This window comes from Schistocerca piceifrons, chromosome X (assembly GCF_021461385.2).
Source record: "Schistocerca piceifrons isolate TAMUIC-IGC-003096 chromosome X, iqSchPice1.1, whole genome shotgun sequence".
Lineage (NCBI taxonomy): Eukaryota > Metazoa > Arthropoda > Insecta > Orthoptera > Acrididae > Schistocerca > Schistocerca piceifrons.
Genome location: NC_060149.1, coordinates 197,768,634 through 197,789,460, shown reverse-complemented (window position 1 = coordinate 197,789,460; position 20,827 = coordinate 197,768,634). Strand labels below are relative to the sequence as shown.

The following is a 20,827-nucleotide window of genomic DNA, read 5'->3' as shown; positions in this document are numbered from 1 at the left end:
TTTGTTCAGACGGCTTGCTTAATATGACTGAGAATATTCCCTACTTCCCAAAAATATTTTACTGGTTGCTAATACATATCCTTCTTCATTGCATCCATTACTCAAAACACCACTATATGCTATGCAAAAGTAATTGTAGTTATTTTGTATGTCCTCTATAAGTGAAATGAATAGAGAAACATTTCAATCAAGTCAGCTTTTTACATAGACAGCATTTACCTAAACTGAAGGATTTTCTGGCTCCATGTCTTCAAGATTCACTGTCGCTTGTTTCAGCCAGGTGTATCATCACAGATTCCACTATTGTGTCTCTTAAACCCTGGTTCAAGAAATCAATTTCTTGCAGTGCTCCTACATGGTTTACACACCTCTCCCAGTCCTGCTGAGTAATATTGTCAAGAGCTTCGTGTTTTAGCTTCTCGACATCAGCAAGTTTGAAAGCCCATATCAATTCAATAGGATTATACTGGCAGTGAGTGTGGTAGACGTACCACTTTGTGTCTCATTTTGTTTGCCAGTTGATCTAATTATTAAGCCTTTTCGGCACCTACGATTTCTTCCTTACACAGGAGTTCAGCCTTCATTTCATTGACTGAAAATGAAACATTCTTTCCCTTTAAGCACTCCATAATATTTGCCTTGTACCAATTTGAACGTGGCAGCTTTTCTATCTGAATGGAGTGGTAGCTGGCGTTATCAATCACAATAATTGACCTTTCTTCCAGCACATACAACAATCGAATAAACCAATTCTTAAAAACTTCTCCATTCATTTCTGAATGGTAATCGGATTGGCAAGAACTTTTCCCACCATGAAAAACAAGTTTGGCCTGTGGTATATTAATGTACCAGTGCAAGCAATGAATAATTGGCCGCCTCTACTAGTAGGCACTTTCAAACCACTGTTTCCTTTAGAGTCTTGCCATATTACTTATTGGCGTGGTTCTGTGAAACCCAAGTTTCATCCATGTACACTACAGGCCTGGTGTCTGCAGCATGCAAGAAATGCACTGTACAAAAACTTCGCTCTTACTGCTACAATGTTTCTGCGTTCCATTAAGAATTTCCATCCGTTATTACACTTCTTGAATCAGAAACCAAGGGACCAGAGAAGACTAAGAACAGAGGTCTCTGAGCTCGAGTAATTAATTTTTTCAAAGTCAGCCTGTATTTATTAGCTGTTGGATACCCTCCTCTGTCGTAATATCCAAGCACAGTTCTACTTACGAGCTCTTTGTTAAAATCGTCAAAGTCAGTTGATTTCCGTTCACATTCATATCCCTTTCTTGGAGAAACTTTACACTCATTCATGTCTGGAGATTCTGCCAATGACACAGATTTGCTAATTACAGTCTACAGTAGACTTGGAGACACCACACGCTTTAGGAGTAAGTCTCTGAATTTACGCAAAATTTAAGTTATTCCTTGCTTCTTCATTGTGGCCAGATCAGTAAAAAAGTATATTCGATATGACAATTTTTGATTGTTTACGAACGTCTTTCCGCCTTTACGCACACCGACCGGAGGAGTACTACAAGTAGGCATTTCTCGTGCATTGTTATTCACCACCTAACACACGTCAAAGCACCTTTCTAAGGACAGTAAGACACCGAGATCAGATGTGAACACTCGATATAGCATGGTATCACTGAGATTTCAGCTGCTCTGACCTACCGCACCGGTAACAGTACCTACACGGCAACAAAACCGAGAGGCTGGCAAATCACAGCCCGCAGCCCCTGCTGGCAGCAGGCAGCGGCCATGATCTTGAAGACACTCTTTCGTGCCGGCCACTCTAACAAGAGTCATATAGGACAGTCACTGTGGTTTGATTTTGTTTAAAATATTTGGTAATTGTCAAACAAGTTTATTCTCTTCATTGCTGCGACATGACTAATTCATTTTAATTCTAGACAACTCAAGCCATCACTTTCTGTTTTTCGAACCATTTGGAAGATGTTACCAGGGCTTGAAATGCTTCCGAATGAGATGGTCCTGCATCATTTTCTGCATCCAAGATATCTTGTGATTCATCTTCTTTCATTTTCTGCTTAATGTTCGCCTGCAATACGGTTTCAACAATTTCATCATACGTCATGATCTGAAAACCTTCCTCATTACTGTCACAAGTGAGCCACTCTTTCAAATCATCGGCATCACATTCCTGGAATATTTGTACGATTGTCATTAGCTCATTTATATCTTGCAAAACAGAATCATCCACATCAGTTTTACTTTTCTGTGCCAAGTTTTGTTCAATGCCTTGCTTTTAATCAAGTCCCATGCATCTACAACAATCTAATAACACTCCTTTAAATTGATTTGAGTGAAAAATGACTTCTACATCATCTTCATCAGCAGATGATATTCTACATGAAAGTTGTTATCTATAAAGTGGTTTTAATGTTTCAGTAACATGTTGATCCATCGGTTGTAGCACAGAAGTCATTACGAGGCAAAAATTTTACTGTAAGCATTCTGTTGTATCCCTCTAACATTTCAGCTGAAGGATACGTTGGCGCATTATTCAATAAAAGTAGGACTTCTCCTTTTTTACCAATTTCTTTTTTTTTTCTTTTTTTTTTTTTACTTCGGGGATAAAAGTGTTGTCATACCAATCAATGAATACTTCAGTGTTTTTCCATGTGCTTTTTCCATTTTTATGAAATAAGGAAACCCAAATATTTTGAAGCATCTGGAGCTTTTGGGGGTACCGGTGAGGGGATAAAAAAAGCATTTTATGGGTCCCAGTAGCATTTGCACAGACTAGTACTGTTACTCCATCTTTACTAGTTTTATACGATGAAGATGAACACACTCGACAAGATGCTGAAAATTTTGATAGTAATGATTTCCAATTTCATCTGGTTGCTTCAGAATTGTAAACAAAGTGCAACTCATAGTCACTTTCATCCAATTATTTTTTAAGACTATCTCTAACACAATTTGCTGCATCTACATCAGCTGACATTTTTTCACCTCGTGTTCCCAATTTTCGAATGCCATGACGAGATTTAAATCTCCATAACCATCAATTACTTGCTACAAACAATTCGGCACCATCTATTCTAGTGTTTAACTCTAATGCCTTTTCACAGGGCGAGGGACAAGATATTGGTTGCCCAGTTGATTGTTTTTGTAAAAACGAACAATATGAAGTTTCTTCCAAAAGTTCATTTTTCGGTTTCTTCATTACTTTTCAATATTTACTCCCATCATCACTATCAAGTATACAGGTGTACTTTCAAAAATGGCATCGGTGTTCTCAATATCGCTTATCGTAGAAGTACAAACACCATACTTCTCGGCAAACTTACGACCAGTTTCTCCTCTTTCTAATAAATCAATAATGTTTATTTTATTTACAATGAATGACAGCTCCAGACCAGACCGTATGTTGAAGATTACAAATTACTTCTTGAAAACACTGTATCATATAGGTTTTGCACAAGGTGGATTCATTTGGTACTTGTTTGTGTATTTTTCTAAAAATACACGACCTGTATATTTATTCAGTGTCAGAATTCACTAATGCTATGCACAAGTCTTTGGCAAGTCTGTGACTAAAACTTGGTTGTTCACCAACATTAGTTTAATCAGTTGCTAGTTTAACTTTGATTTATTCTTAGACCTCTCTCTATGCCATGTGGTATTAATGTGTTGCAAAATGTCATTTTTCTTTAAAGAATCACTATTTTCACACACCAAAGAAAATAAGACAGTGCCATCTTCACTGAAAATATTTCTTCCAAACTCATTTATACATATGTGTAAGAATGCCGACAGAGGTTTTTGTGGGTGAAATTACCTAATTGCAACAGTGCCCAATTATGCACACTTTAACTAATGGGCATTTCACAACACACTGCAGCTTGGAAATAGGTGATTCACCATTAATGCCAACGACATCATCCCAATGCAATAACTGACTGATGAAATGATGACTCATCAGCCCAATTACACCAAGTTTTTCTCCTTGCAGTTCATTACCACAACACCACGGCTATACCTTAGCATTGATCTCTTACGCATTTCTACTGAAGTTAATTTTTATAATCCAATAAATAAGAGAAGCACTGATCGATAAATGGTGGCTACGAGTGATACATACACCTTTAAAATCACAGTTTTTGGTAAAATATGCTGTTTGGATTAAAAACGATAAAATAAGTAAGCAAAAACATTTTCTTGCAAAATAAGCATAAAACAAAGCACAGTTAAAGTGCTTATCTACAAAGTATGACCTTTCTGCTTAGCCCATAAAGTGCAGAAAAAACTATCCTTTTTGCTTAGAAATCTGTATTTTAATAAATAGTAATAATAAAGTACCTTAACAGCTTTTACATCATTCTGTAACTTTTTTGATTGACTTCACACTACCATCTGTTTGATCTGTGAAATAATTACTTAAATAATTCGATTTAACTCTACAGTAACTGTATTGGAACTGCACACAACACTATTTCATTCATAAGAAAACTGCACTTTACATCTATAAAATAAATACTGGTAATCTATGGAATTTGTGCTTAAAGCATATATTAGTGGTGTACGTGTCACCCAAGACTAACTGTAAAGAAAATAAACATTTTACTGTTGCTTCACAGACTGTACATATAACTTGGCATTTTGGAATGTGAGAAGCCTGTGAATATAATTAACTAAATGAAGGAACAAAAACACTGCCTTCTGTAACAGTTATTATTTTTATTATTACCACATTTAAATTATTTTATTAACACTGTAAAGAACATACATACACACAGGATCCTGATATGATCCGCAACTTGATAAATGTATCTCATAGTACATAAATGAAAAAAAAAACTGTTTATGAAACAGAGCTGTCATTAAATCTCCTTAAATGTAAGTTATACAGACAGAAATCAGTTTATTGGTTAACATGTTCATATCTTACAGACTTTACAAAACCACACAAACATAACAAGCACTCTATAATAGACACAGCCATTCTCCATATACAAAATTGACAAGGTTAAGATGGGTTTAGCATTAAGCAAGCAGATGCTTATCATAACCTCATATTATGAAGTGTCATTATGTAGTAATAAATAATAACAGTAACTATAAAAATAAATAATAAAAGCACACTGCATTAGCCATCTGATGTTAATTTGAATGTTTATCAGTTAGTTTTATCAGTATTGTTCCTACTGCTAGAGGTCTTGAGCAGTGGAACTGTGAACTCTAAGAAGCTGACATAATTTTGTTTGCATAAGATTGACCCATATGTTCCAAAGTACATGTACATGCTCAGATTATAACATGACACAGTGTAAATGGGCTGCCTGGCACTCTTAAGACACCGGGCCATATGGATCTGAATTTGCAAACTTGCGTTTGAGACAATGCCACGCAGGAAATGTAATACCAATAAAGCAATTTCCGTTGCAGTTCTGTTACCTGAGCATCGAAGATCGACTGCTAAGTTATTACTACTCAGTGCATACTGCCTTTTTGGACGAAACTGTTCAAACACCATACCATCATCATCATCACTACCATAAACAACAACAACAACAACAACAACAACAATAAATGGAAAAACATCTATTAACCCTCCACTGGTTGTGCATTGCAGTCCATACAACAGCCAGCAGATAAATGGTTATGGACAGAAAAAAACTTGCAACAAAGGAGTGGTGAGCAGCAGGCAGCAAGAAAAGTGTTGGTGCAACAAACAGCTGATGCCAATATTCCACAAAGCTGACTGGAAACAATGGGCAGTTAAAATATGCCAGGTACAATGGTGGGACTGGTGGAGGGTTAATGTTAATTGTTAGACATTACACACAGCCATTTTATGCCATTCAGAGAGCAAGCAGCGATTAGGATGTTCTTCCCACTTCAAAGAAACTGACATTTGCTACACACCTGTTTCTTGCAGGGGACAAGGAAAATAACTGTACAGACATACAGGCTTAGAACCTCCTCTTTTTTTTCCTCCACATTACTTTTGACAATCATTTTCATCATCATACATACATGCATTACACAAACATTAAGATTATTTCATAACAATACTAAGGAACACACTGAATGGATTCACCCTGCTACATGGAACACACACTGCCAACATTTGTCTTTGTCTATTAGTACAATTTTTTGATTTCTTCCCATTACAATTAAACACTGAAGTGTATACTTATTGTCTTTCATAATAGTGGCTTTGAGCTATACCCAAAAATCTATCTAATGGAAGTATGAAGGAAATAGCAACTCTTCAAACCATTCCTGCCTTTTTGCTGAATTGTTCCTGCTTTCTCTTCTCACTTGCTCTTTTCATTTGACTTCTATTGTTCTCTTCTCCTACATATAGAACCAATCAAAATACAGAATATTGTGGAACAGGCCGATAGGCAGTGCTGGAGATTGCGATTTAAAAATATTTAATAAGTATTTACTTAGAGATATTGACTCATTTACCTATGCTCGCAAGTATTCACACAACATATTCTGCTCCAACACTTCCTTAAAACATTAAAGCATTCACTGTTTGAAACATTTAGCAAAAGCAATTCTGGAAATCACATGAAAGTTATTTTATTGTGAAACAAATAAACATTTGCAGTGGTGAGTAAGATCAAGTACTGTATGTAAATAGAAATGGCAGTGTTTCCATGTAAAGCAGGGTCGTCAATACACATATTACATAAAAGTTATTCTATTATTGTCATTTCAGTTGGGAATAAGAATATTGTCTTATCGTTTGATGCCCATTATGTACTCTGCAACTCCCAGGTAATACACCATTTGTGCTATTCCAAACAGTGGTGCAATGACAATCATTCTGCAAGCACCACCTTTGAAAAATGCAAGAGGACCTTCATTCTTGAGTATTTTTCTGGAAAAGAAATCATGGTGTAAATATGCTGTTCATATACAGGATGGATTTGCAGTGATAAGTTTGGCAAAACACATTACGTAATACATGCTCTTTGCAGAAACAAATACATAATCTCACTTGAGCTCAACAAATTTGGTATTCTGAGTGTCCAAGTTTTCAAAAAAGAAATTTTTTTCCAACTACACATAATACTGTTATACAGTACAGGTAACCCATTCCGCTTTAATTCAACGTAAGCTGTGTGAAGAGCTTTGAGTAATAAGAGAACAATTTTCAGGGCATACTTTAACCTTTTCTAGTGCACTGTTTCAACAGCTGCTATTAGTCTCCTTAACATTTACAGGACTACACTGTCTTTATCAAAACATGAGAGTCATCTATATTTGCAATGATAAAGGTCTGTTAGCTGCATACCAAGTAGAAATAACAATTTTCAGCATTTCAAAGTAAACAATCCAGATAATATGTAGGAGTTGCTGGTAAGAAACGTTTTCAATTTCGCTTTATGCTTGAAGAGAGCTTGTTACACACCTAGGCACCAGAATTAATCAACCCACTCCAACGAATATACACCATATAAAAATTGCGTTTGTTTCCTACATTAAAAATGCTTTGCTGAGAGATTTCTTTATATTTTTGCATTAAGTCTTAGTTTCCTGGACTACTGCTCTATCTTGTGTACCTAAATATACTGCAGACATGCACATGAAGGTGTAAATGACAAATTATAAATCACTGCTTCCTGATACTTCTCCAAATTCACCTGTCTTGACATTGACAGCCATCTAACTGAAGCTCAAATTCAAACCCTTGTTCATATAAAACGAACTAATAAGCAAGAATATTGTTAACAAAGAGATAAATAAAAACAGAGAGGCAAATGAAATTAAGCTCCACAACCTTCCTCACGGAAGCAACAAACAATGCACATGTGAATAAACAACCTGCTAATAAAAAAAGTTTCACGACACATTTATTCTGTTATGAAGTTCGCTGTGTATTCCCAGTCACAATTTGAAAATAATAATAGCATTCATCTAGAAACAAAGATTGCCTCACTATCCACAGCTTAATCTTACTTCACAGAGAGGAGCAAACCATGAAGCTATTAAAAAAAATAATTTACCACATTCCCTCTCATTGAGAGCAGTTTTAAAAACAAACTGAATTTATTTCTGCTTTGGAAATGCTACTACTACTACTACTACTACTACTACTACTACTACTACACAGATGAACTTACAAATATCTGTGAAGAATTGTGTTAAATTTATTGAACTCTAGTGCAGATTAAGGTTAAAGCAAATAGCTAATTATATTAACAGTCATCAGGTAGCAGTATTTTCATCGTTAATGGGAGTTGTTGAACATGATCAATCAAACATGATCAATCAAACATGCAAACAACAAAACTAAACCAAACTGATTACAGAAACATCTTATTTACTCAGCGCACACTATTTACACCAGCAATAACAATTGTAAAAAGAATACATTGCGAGAGAAAATAAAAAAAATCATTATGTCACTCAAAAGTGTTAATTCTTTTGATTGTTGTAACTTGATGTGCATGCTGCGTAAATCACAGGCTGATGAAAATATTTCAAAATTAGACTTGAGTGTTGGTCCGGGTGAAGGAAATTCGGTTCCAAGGCGGTAGCCAGGAGTAAAACGTCAACCAAAATTTCATCAATAAAAATACAGGTCAGAAATTACAGAAAACCTAGAAACATTTCCACAAACTTTTCTACTATTTAATATAAAACAATGTAGCTGAGGACAATTAACTAGGTGTTGGACAGTAGCACAGCATCACAGCTGTTACTGCAACAAGCAAAATTACAATACTTTTTCAGTTCCAGTTCCTGCATACTGAGTAGTTTTTAAGTATTTTATTATGTAAATGTGTCAAAACAGAAGAGTCCTCAACATTCACACAACAAAATGAAGCAGTATAGCACTTTTATGATGGATATTTCATTTATTCTAAAGCAAATCTTATTTTATTGTAAATGCATGTGTGTTAGATTCAAAGTTGAAGTGTTGATTTGAAGAATATTGGGTTTAGTATTGTTGGAAAAGTTAGCGAGTCACTTTCTATTTTAAATAGATGTCTAGCATGTAGGGTTTTTAGTATTAAAATAGCAGTCCATTTTGTGCATTTTATGACATGTAAGAAAGTCATGCTTTTGGTTGGAGTGAGTATTTCAAGTCCTCACTGGCATAAGCAGCAGGTTACTGAAGAATGCTCGAAGTGGAAGGTCTCTTGGGTGCAAGAGAGAAACAAGGACACATCTGTATGGGCCATCAGAGGAGATGATAGCAAAGTTTTGTACGATTTTTGTTCTGGGGCACTGGAGATGCAGTGTTACACTTACTAAAATTCAGCTACAAGTGGCACTTGCAACTTTCGAACTAGCAATGACTTGTTCCATTACTGGGGACAATTACCATTCATGTTATACTTCATGCATTACCAACTGCCATTTAATATTTATTATTTTATAATCTTGTTTAAGTATATTTAGTAGGACCACTATTTTTGCATAATACTACTCTGCTTTCGAATAAATTATCAGACTTGCGCAACTTTAGCCTCGTGGAACCACCAACATTATTTTGCAAACATCTCTCAATTTTATCATTTCTCAATTATCAATTAATTCACACCATTGCCTGTGTTTAATTTATTAGACTGTAAGGTCACAATTTACTACAGATTATTTATTTATATTAGCTACTGTGTGTAAAGTAGATGTGTACAGCTTGACACCATGACATCAGCATGCCACAATTTTAATTAGAGCTATACATAAGCTCAATACAGATTCTTATAGCTAACTCACACTGCTGAATGTAGGACAAGTAGGAAAGATGGTAAATCCCACTGAGATGATGTTTCAGGAATAATATTACAATCTTGTGCTGACCAAATAGCATTCATTAGTCAGTCACAAAATTTCATGAGAAACTAAAGTATGAAGCTGTGATAACAACTTCAAAAATGATTTCCATTTTTGTAAATGGGTAACTGCCTCTCAATTTGACTTTGTTAAAGACTACTATATGGAGAAAAAAACATAGATAGATGAAAACTCAAATTCAGTACTGTTAGGGCTAAACAACAAAATCTGCACTGTTTGTATATTCTGTGTCCCTACCAAAGTCTTTAACTGTTTAGGCCATAAAATTCCACTTTGGAAAATATCATAAATGTTATTAATGGCACCTGTTTCGCATAAATTTTCATAACAAAATGCAGAAAGGAACATTGACTAATTCCACCACAAGAATGAAACTGAACTCAAAATAGGCAACATAAAATGTGGAGCGAGCAGGATTTGATATTGAGTGTACACCCGTTCATAAGCTACATAATTAATTTCCAATAACTTTAAAAATGGTACAATACATCACACAGATGGGAGCTGAACGGGTGTACAACTAGTTCACAGCAAATAGTTTGAAGTTTTAATCCCACAATGAATAATAAGTAGTTTCTTAAAAAAGTAAATAAATATATAAAAATTTTACATTCTGATATTTCTTCCTACACTGTGTGTATGTGTGTGTGTGTGTGTGTGTGTCTCCAATGCCTGTCCCAAATAGAGGCCTTATTGACAATGAGATTCTGGAGTTACTGAAAAATACTAGTGATACAAAGTATATTAGTGAAAGTAGCTGCTGTTCACAAAGTGACAGTGATGTTACTGCCAGTATACTGAATGTAAGTGAAGAGACAATGAAAGATGCACAATACTCTTAAGTAATTGCACCTGAAACACTGCAACCGCTATCACAGCCATTTCACAAGCTGCCTGGATCGAAGTATGTTGCTAATGGGGTCTTCTGTAAGTGAATATTTCAAACTATTTTTCAGTGCACCTTACCTTTAACCGATTGCCACCGAAACAAATCGCACAACTAAGCAATTTATATCGAAACATGCTGCTGCTTTGTCCAGACTGTATAAAAAATGGAAGAATGGTAATAGCTGAGGTAAGACTTTTTTAGCATGCTTACTGAATATGGGTTTCAGCAACAGACCTACAATGTTTTCATAAAAAACATCTTGGGCATTTACATAGTTCGGCAAAATGTATTCTGCCCTTAAATACAAATGTTAGGCGATTTAAGAACTGCAAACATCAGGCATACTATAATTTACTGTCCAGTTATTATCTCTGCAAATAATATTAAAGATTTATTTTTCTTATGTCACTGTATTCAGAAATTAATATAGATTTTATGGACATTAGTGAGCTTTCTTTAAATCAAGCATAGTGTTAATAATATGGAAACAAAATGTCCCACTCGAGAAAGGCCCCACAAATAAACATTTGCTTAAATTACGCAGGAAGTGATCGCCCTTGACTTGTAAACACAGTTGAACACAATGCTGCAGATTCTCGAATGTTGCTGCCAGAACATCTGGTGTCATTGCCTACATTTCGTAAATCTTCCAAGTTGTGTGGTTTGTTCATGTAAACTTTGACTTTTAATCTGGTGACTGCGGGGGGCCACTGTGGTTTTGAAATCGCTCTGCCAGAGAAAAATGATTCTACCTGATTCACTGTCACTCGAGACATGTGGCGCCATCCTGTTGGTACCAGCTGAGGGCAAGTTCATCATCACCCAACTGGTTTGCAAATTCCCGAAACATTTCGATGTAAGCTGCATTTGTTACAGTACACTTGGAAAAAAATAAAAAAAAAAAAATAAATAAAAAATTGATCGATGATTAAACACTACGATATTGCACAGAACACACCAATCTTTTGTGAATTCAGGGGTTGCTCAACCAGTGCATCTGGATTTTCATTACATCGCAAATGTGTATTCTGGGAGTTTACAGTCAGAGTAGTGGAACCACACCTTGTCACTGATCCAGGTTTACTACAATATTCCTGGCTTCTGAGTAATAAATTGCTGCAACCAAAAACAAAATGTAATGTGTGTCTTTGTCAATGACATTCAGTTCCTGAACAACTGTAAACCTGTATGGATACATGCTCGCTTTCTTTTGCAGTTTTACAACATGTGCTCTGTGACATTCCACATTCGGGAGATAAATGTGGAGCAGACTTTCCAGGAGAGGCCAACAATCTTTGTTTCACGTCAGTCACTATTTCTTCTGATAATGGCAGCCGTCCCCTGCCGCGAAGATCCACCACCACCCTCCACTACCCTCCATCTTGTTCACTAACTTTTGTATGCAGCATTTAGAAGGTATATGCTGGTCACCAAACTGATCAAACAAACATTCGCTGATATGTCTTAATGGAACCACTGTTCCCTTAAATGATGCTGGAGAGTGCAGTGTTGCCACATCACAAATTTCACGGTGCAAATTCAGAGGAATTACTACACATTTGTGGGGCTTCTATCAGGTGGGGTACCCCGTATAGCAATTTAAGTACAACACTGTATGACTGTGTTAAATTGTATGACCTATTAGCACTCATTGCTTAAAATGGCTGACTGCAAAAGGATTAATGACCACACACTACATGAAACATTACTTGCAAAATTCCTCATAACCCATCTCAATAACAAGCTACAATAGAGTAAACAAAAAATCACCTTATCAAGAAGCCTTTTCAGCACATTTTGCACTCCCATTGTCATATGGCATTATCTTCTTTAGGACAAAACAGTTAAAATACATAACATTTATTCATCTAGGGTCAGCTATAGAAATATCTTGTAAAATAAATAACTCAACACCTTGCAAAGGTATCTAAGATCTTGGGACTGCTACACTTACTTCCCAGTACATTTATTCCCTAAGAGGATGTCTGGTGTATAATAAAATTCATTTCCAGTTCCACACAATGGCTATACACGACACAAAATTATTTTAATGTAAACTTTACCTCCTTGTCTAGGGTTCAAAACAGAGCTCTGCATTCTGGTTAAAAGGCCTTCAACAATCAGGCATTCAATAAGAAATTAGAAAACTACATAAAAATGACACTTAAAAAGCCTGAATAGTTACTTCTACAGATTATCTTGATTTAAGGACTGAAAATGCCTGTTACATACATTAAAAGTTGCAATGTTCGTTGAAAACAGGCTTCTACCCTTACAGTGTATACATAACTGGTTTTCTGTGACAAACATCAAAATTAGCTATTTGATATAAGTAAGAAAGTTGCAGATTTTTGAGGTGGTGGCTTTTCTCTTAACTTACACAACTGGTTTATGGCATTTTCATAAATGCAGTGTAAATCTGACTTGTGCCCTTTTGTGATGTGATCAACAGATGCTGAAATATGAATGAATGACAAAGCATACTAATTACAGGCCCAAATTCAATAAAACTAGACACTGCAGGGTTAATAGGTCAACAGGCATGCAAATGGTTCACAGTGCTCTCAAAAAGACTCATATTACACAGTTTCATAAACAAATAACCTGCTAGTCTTAGAAATAGGAAGACATTAATGATTTCACACACACACACACACACACACACACACACACACACACACACGGAAGTGGGGGGGGGGGGGGAGAGGGAGATGGAGAGGGGGAGAGGGGGATGGGATGAGGGAGGGAGAGAGGGAGGGAGGGAGGGAGGGAGGGAGGGAGGGAGGGAGGGAGGGAGGGAGGGAGGGAGGGAGGGAGGGAGGGAGGGAGGGAGGGAGGGAGGGAGGGAGGGAGGGAGGGAGGGAGGGAGAGAGGGAGGGAGGGAGAGAGGGAGAGAGGGAGGGAGAGAGGGAGGGAGAGAGGGAGGGAGAGAGGGAGGGAGGAGAAGAGAAGTAAAATGTGAGAACTAACATTATCGCATCAGGAACTCCAGAATATCCCATCTCTCCTTCAGCTTTCTTCAGCAGTTGCAGTCTAGTTTTAACAACATCAAATGGATTAACAGCAAGTGCTGCTAATGAACCCGATGCACAACCAGCAAGAAATGAACACCAGAATACTGCTTCACCTGAAACAAACAAACTGAAATGTAAATTTGCTTACAATAATTATTAGCTATACATCTTGAAAAGCTTTTATGTTATAAAAAAAAAAAGGTAGTCAACTAAAGAGAAGGAGGAAGGACAGTATGGTCATATTTGCACATCACTGTTATTTTTATTGTTGTTGTTAGTAGCAAAACTGGAGGAACTGCTAAACACACTGTCATACTGAAGTGATTCTGTGATAACTCCAGGCTAAGTGATATTTGTGGGAATTAAGAGTTTACTGTGTATGGCGAGGAATATTGATGAAATATATAATTTCTTACTTACCATAATTCAGACATTGCTAATGAACACATGTAGATGATGTTCAAATTACTCTACTCTGCATTTCATGTCATATCTGTCAGGAGTGTACATGGCAATTTTCTTTCTGTTTGATTATATTTCTGCCGTAAAGACCAAATAATAACTACTTTCAGTCCACCTCAAAAATCAAAGGTACTAAATGGTATTTGATCTCATCAGGAACCATTCATTATTACAGATGGGGGAACTCGAGGAATATTTTAGTAAACTTCCAAAATAATCAACTGCAAGGGAACATAGGCTAAATATTGATCACTGTTGTGACTACTACTAATTTAAAACCACTTGCATCATGTTGTAGGAAGTATTATACAATTCCATCTTAGAAAACAGGGGGGAGAGGAGGAGGAAACATTGATGCACTGATTTTACTAATTACCTTTTTTGTGTGTGGGGGGATACACGGAGACACTGATCTGACTACAAGTAATTGTATCTAGATTACTTAACATGTGTCGCTTTGGACTGAAGGAGATGCTCTCTGGTTTCAAGTGGCTAGCTGAAATGGTAAAGAAAGCCAGTCTTGCTTGTGAGATGATGGCGAAGCTCATCATCTGTAGCATCATCTACAAAACTGAAACCAATTGTGGTACTTTGGTACAGAGCTGAGTGGAGGGTCTGAATCAGGGGGCCAGACAGTTCTGCCACTGTGTAGTCTGCAGATTCCTTGTCTTAAGCCATAGGGTAGTGGCTTTCCAGGTCGCGCTTAATAGGTCAGGGAGCCACTGTACACAGGACTAGGCTACAAGGGTGACGGGGGCAGTGGGGACAGGAGTGGGTAGTCTTTTTACATTAGAGGAGCTCGGCAAACTACAGACAAGGCATCTGTCCAAAGGGGTATGGGACAAACACTTCTGTGTAGACCTAGCAACAATATGTATTGTAGTTGCAAATTATTGTAGTCATGTTGAGAAAGAACCAGAGCTCCAATTGCTAACAGAAGGCACTGAAGTTACAAATGTCATACACATAGCAATCTGGCTAAAGCCACAAGTAACTTCAGCTGAAATTTTTACGAAGAACCTAGCCGTATCCAGAAAGGGTAGATTAAATATAGTTGGTGGCGAAGTGTTTATTGCTGTCAGAAGTAGTTTACCTTGTACTGAAACTGAAGCAGATAGTTCCAGTAAGTTAGTATGGGTGAAGGTTATACTTGGCAACTAGAATAAATTAATGATTGATTCTTTTCACAGACCTCCGAATCAGATGATACAGTTGCTGAACCATTCAGAGAGACCTTAAGTCACTTCAAAAATGTATCCTACTCATACAATTCTAGTTGGTGGTAGACATAAAACAGTCCGAAGTCATACCGAATGCTTTCTCAGAAAATAATTTTAAACAATTAGTTCAGAAGCCAATTCTAAGTGTAAATGATTGCAAAAATATACTTTACCTCTTGACAACAAACAATCCTAAGCAAATAGGGAGTATCATAACATATACAGGGATTAGTGACCCCAAGATTGTTGCAGTGAGACTTAATACCATAATGTCAAAATCCACCAAAAATACACAAGATATATATAAGCAGATAAAAATTCACTTTATGTAATCCTAAGAGAAAATCTTCACTCCTTCCAATCTGACTACGTACGCATAGACCAGACGTGATGCAAGTTCAGAAAACCGGTATTGATGGCAAGTGAGATATACATAGGGTGATGAAGAAACTGCACACTCTGACTTCACAGTGCGATTCCTCACATATTAGTAATACAAAAATGGCTCTCTCAAAATTTCAGCAGATTAGTGCTGTGCAGTTCGGACAGTGGGTAGAGTTTTGACTTTGCATGCAGGAGGTCCAGGGTTCAACTCTGGGTCAAGGCTTATTTGTTTTTATTTGCTAAAAGTAGTCTGGATCGTGGAGTATCTGGCATCTTAATCACCACACAGCGATTTCTTTTTTCTTCCATGTATTGTCTCATTGATAGATACAAACATTATTCTGGCCATATTCAGGTCCATTGCATTTCGCTAGTAGTAGGGCTAGCAACACACTTTGCAAATAATTTCGATGGGCCCTTAGGGGGAGGGTACACATGAACACAGTTTGGAATATAGAAGATGCAGTGGTGCAAAACAACTTGTGTCCACGATGTGCACAAAAATGCTTATTTACAAGCTGACCAATGAAAATGAGTAATTGCATTCCTGTGTTCATAATACGTAACTGCAAATGTGTTTTAGAAGACTCACTGTAATCACTGTAAGACAATTAAGACGCTAGACACCGTAACATGTCGACCACATTTAGCAAACAAAAATAAATAGGCCTTGATGCAGAATCGAACCCTCCACCTCCTGCACGCTAACCCCAAAACACTATTCACAGCACCCACTGAACAGCACTATTGCTAAATGCTGACAGAGGTAGTTACCATACATGTGTTGACACTGTTGCCAGATTGCCAATCTTCAACATCTATTTACTGCCCAAAATGTGGGCAACATGAAATTTTGTGAGAAGCATTTTTGTATTGCTAGTATGTGAGGAATTGTGCTGTGAAGTCTGAGTGGGCGAATTTTTCTTCATCCTGTATACCAAATAAATTAATAATAGAGGGTACTGCTCCCCCATGGTACGCAAAACAGCTCACAACACTGTTGCAGAAGCAACGAAAAAGCATTGCAAGTTTTAAAGAACACAAAGTCGCCAAGAGTGGGGAAGTTTTACAGAAGCTCGGAATTTAATTTGAACTTCAATGGGAGATGCTTTTAATATTTTTCAAAACAAAACCCCATCTCAAAATCTGGCACAAAACCCAATGAGAGATTCTGGTTGTATGTACACTACACCAGCAGCAAAATGCAATCAATACCTTCACTGAGTGATAACAATGGTGATGTTACTGGTAACAGTGCCATTAAGGCAGAGTTACTAGTTTTCCAAAACTCCTTCACCAAAGAACACATAGAAAAAGGGGAAGGCTAACCAAGGACTGCATTTTATTGGCAGGACACTTAGAAAATATAACAGATCTACTAAGGAGACTGCCTACAATATGCTTGTCTGTCCTCTTTTAGAATACTGCTGCGCGGTGTGGGATCCTTACAAGATAGAACTGACAGAGTACATTGAAAAAGTTCAGAGAAGGGCAGCACGTTTTGTATTATTGCGAAATATGGGAGAGACTGTCACAGAAATGATACAGGATTTGGGCTGGACATCATTAAAAGAAAGGCATTTTTCATTGCGACTGAATCTTCTCATGAAATTCCAATCACCGACTTTCTCCTCCGAATGCGAAAATATTTTGTTGACACCGACCTACATAGGGAGAAACTATCACCACTATAAAGTAAGGGAAATCAGAGCTCGTATGGAAAGATATAGGCATTTGTCCTTTCCACGCGATATAGGCGTTCGTTCTTTCCACGCGCTGTACGAGATTGGAATAACAGAGAATTGTGAAGGTGGTTCGATGAACCCTCTGCCAGGCACTTAAATGTGATTTGCGAAAGTATCCATGTAGATGTAGAACCCAAAATTCAGAGTACTCCACTGAATTACAGAGCCATATCACTAGTCTTGATTTGTATTAGGATTTTGGAACATATACTGTGTTCTAACACTATGAATTGCCTCAAAGAAAACGATTTTTGACGAACAGCCAACATGGATTCAGAACATATCTTTCTTGTTAAACAACCTGCCTCTATCCTCACAAAGTAATGAGTGCTATCAATAAGGAATAGCAAATTAATCATACATTTTTAGATTTCCAGAAGGCTTTTTACACTGTACCTCAGAAGCAACTTCCAATCAAACTGCGTGCGTATGGACCATCATCTCAGTTCTGTAACTGGATTCATGATTTCCTATCAGAAATGACACAGTTCATAGTAATTGATGGTAAGTCATTGAGTAAAACAGAAGTAATATCTGCCATTCCATGAGGAAGTGTTTTAGGCCCTCTGCTGTTCCAGATCTACATGAATGAATTAGGAGACAACCTAATCAGCTGTCTTAGATTGTTTGGAAATGATGCTGTCATTTACCTTCTTGTCAACTCATCAGATGATCAGAGCCAATTGGAAAAAGATTTAGACAAGATATCTGTGCAGTGCGAAAAGTGACAATTGACTCTAAATAATGAAAAGCGTGAGAACCCAAATACATCGGCTGGATTTCGGTTACATGATAGATCACATAAATTTAAAATGTAAATTCAACTAAATACTTAGAGATTTTGATAACAAATAATTCAAATTGGACTGATCACATAGACAATGTTGTGGTGAAATCAAACCAAAGACTGATTTATTGGCAGAACACACAGAAAATGTGACAGGTCTACTAAAGAGATTGCTTACATTACCCTTGTCTACCCTCTTCTGGAGTACTGCTGTGCAATATGGAACCCACATATCAGACACGACTGACCGATGATGTCGCTGTCTGGTACCCTCCCCTCAATCAACCAACTAACCATCAGACACAAATGACAGAGGACAACAAAAAATTCAAACGAGAGCAGCTAATTTTGTTTTTTCGTAAAATAGGGGAGAGAGAGCCACATATACGATATGCAAATTGGGGTGGAAATCATTAAAACAAAGGCATTTTTTACTGCAGAAGGATCTTCGCACAAAATTTCAATCACCAACTTTCTCCTCAGAGTGTGAAAATATTTTGTTGGGTCTACCTAAATAGGACAAAACGATCATCGTAGCAAAATAAGAGAAATCTGAGCTTGCACGGAAAGTTTTAAGTATTCTTTTTAGTGTACAGTAAAGTTTCATCACTGAATGACTTTAGGCAAATACAGGATGATACAGAATCTCTTTTTAGTATAATGAATACCAGCTTGTTCCAAATGTAGGAAAATGTAAGCTAACGCAGGTGAGTGTGAAAAACAATCCTGTAACGTTTGAATAAAATATCAGTGGTGTGCTGCTTGACACAGTCATGCTTAATAAACATCCAGGCGTAACATTGCACAGCAATATCAAATGGAATGTGCACATGAGGTTGGTTGTAAGGAAAGTGAACAGTAGACTTCAATTTAGGTTGGGAATTCTATGAAAGTGCAGCTCACCTATAGAGGAGCCTGTACACAGAACACTTCTGCTGCCCATTCTTGAAAACTGCTAGAATATTTGGGATCTCAAACAGGTCAAATTAATAAGAGACATAGAAGCAATTCAGAGGCGTGCTGCTAGATTTATTACTGGTAGGTTTTATAAACACACAAATATTATGAAAATGCTCCATGAACTCAAATGGGAGTCCCTGGAGGGCAGACAACATTATTTTCATGAAACATCATTCAGAAAGTTTAGAGAACTGACATTTGTATTCTGGCTGCAGAATGATTCTACTTTCACAATGTATCTGTACAAAATAAGACAAATTAGGGTTAGTACAGAGACTTTTCAAAGGTCAGTTTTCCCTTGCAACATTTGTGAATGGAACAGGTCAGAAATGGCTAGCAGTGGCACAAGGAACCTTCTGTCACACACTGTACAGTGGCTTGTAGGGTTTGTGTGTCTATGTAGAATTGAGGAGCTAGTTGAAGAGAAGTAGCAATCCTGGTTTTAAAGGAGCCATGTAAGACCCCAGGAAAGTGGTGCACTAACCTGATATTCCCTGCTGCTGACCAATTCATTAGAGAGAATAGTAAGCATTGTTTTAGTAAGGGAGAACAATTCAGCTATTTTATTGCAGTTGTATAAATGACCTGAATGTCTTTGCATTTATTTTTAAATGAATAAATAGCACCATTTAATTTTAACTTCTTCACAAAGTCATTTTCTTGGATGGAGAGTTGTCAAACAGATTAACTTCAGGTCTGCCTCTGAAAAGTGTTTTGGGCCTCTTACTGTTCATGTTGTATGTTACTGACATAGCAGACAATACCAACTGCAAACTCAGTCTTTCTGTAGATGATACAGTTCTCTGTAATGAAGTTTTTTCAGATAAAAACTGCATAAATACTGTCTGATCTTGATAAGATTTTGAAGTGGAAACTTGCTTTAAATGCTCAAAAATGTAAAACTGTGCTCTCCATATCCATTTGATATTTCAAGTACATCACTGAGTCACAACTGGAATCAGTCAACTCATACAAATACCTGAGTGTAATAATTTCTGTGAACATGAAATACAATGATCATACACACTCAGTCATAGATACAGCAGATGGAACACTCAACTAGGTACCTAAAAATATAGCATCTATTTGTGGCAAAATCCACATTGTTGTCCAAATTTGTGTCTAAATTTTGTTTCTTTGTTCACGATTAGATGTGCAAATTTAAGATTGTCACTCTACATGCCTGAAGACAAGGCCTTACAGCTTTGAAGTTGGCAAGGGGGGGGGGGGGGGGGAATTTGACTGGGGAGCTTGAGCTTTTTGACTGGAATGTTCTCTTTTGCAAAAGCTTCAACAATTTTCTTACAAAATGGTATACCCACATTAGGGGAAGACTTACAGCATAGTCTAAATACATTGACATTTGTTTTCTGGTCGCTACACTGCAGAGTGTGAACAGTATACTATACAGGGTGAAGTGAAATTTGTGCACTCTTGCTTCGCAGCACGACTCCTCACATGCCAGAAATAAAAAACAAAAAAAAAATTTAAAAAAAAATGTCTGTCACAAAATTTCATCTGGAAAGTACATCCAGCAGAAAAAGGACATTAAAGAGTGGCAATCTGGCAACACT

General features: G+C 37.0%; 1 protein-coding gene across 3 annotated transcripts in view; it reads right to left on the bottom strand.

Annotated features, from left to right (window-relative positions):
- Positions 1–4,687: 4,687 nt before the first annotated feature.
- Positions 4,688–20,827, bottom strand: part of LOC124721563 (mitochondrial glutamate carrier 1-like) — a 185,925-nt gene continuing 169,785 nt past the window's right edge. For all 3 annotated transcript variants that reach the window (XM_047246599.1, XM_047246600.1, XM_047246601.1), the window contains exons 8-9: positions 13,652–13,808; positions 4,688–6,865 (exon numbers count right to left, since the gene is read on the bottom strand). In XM_047246599.1, the coding sequence (XP_047102555.1) occupies positions 6,724–6,865; positions 13,652–13,808 (299 nt within the window). In that variant the 3' untranslated portion in view covers positions 4,688–6,723. The remainder of the gene's footprint in view (positions 6,866–13,651; positions 13,809–20,827) is intronic.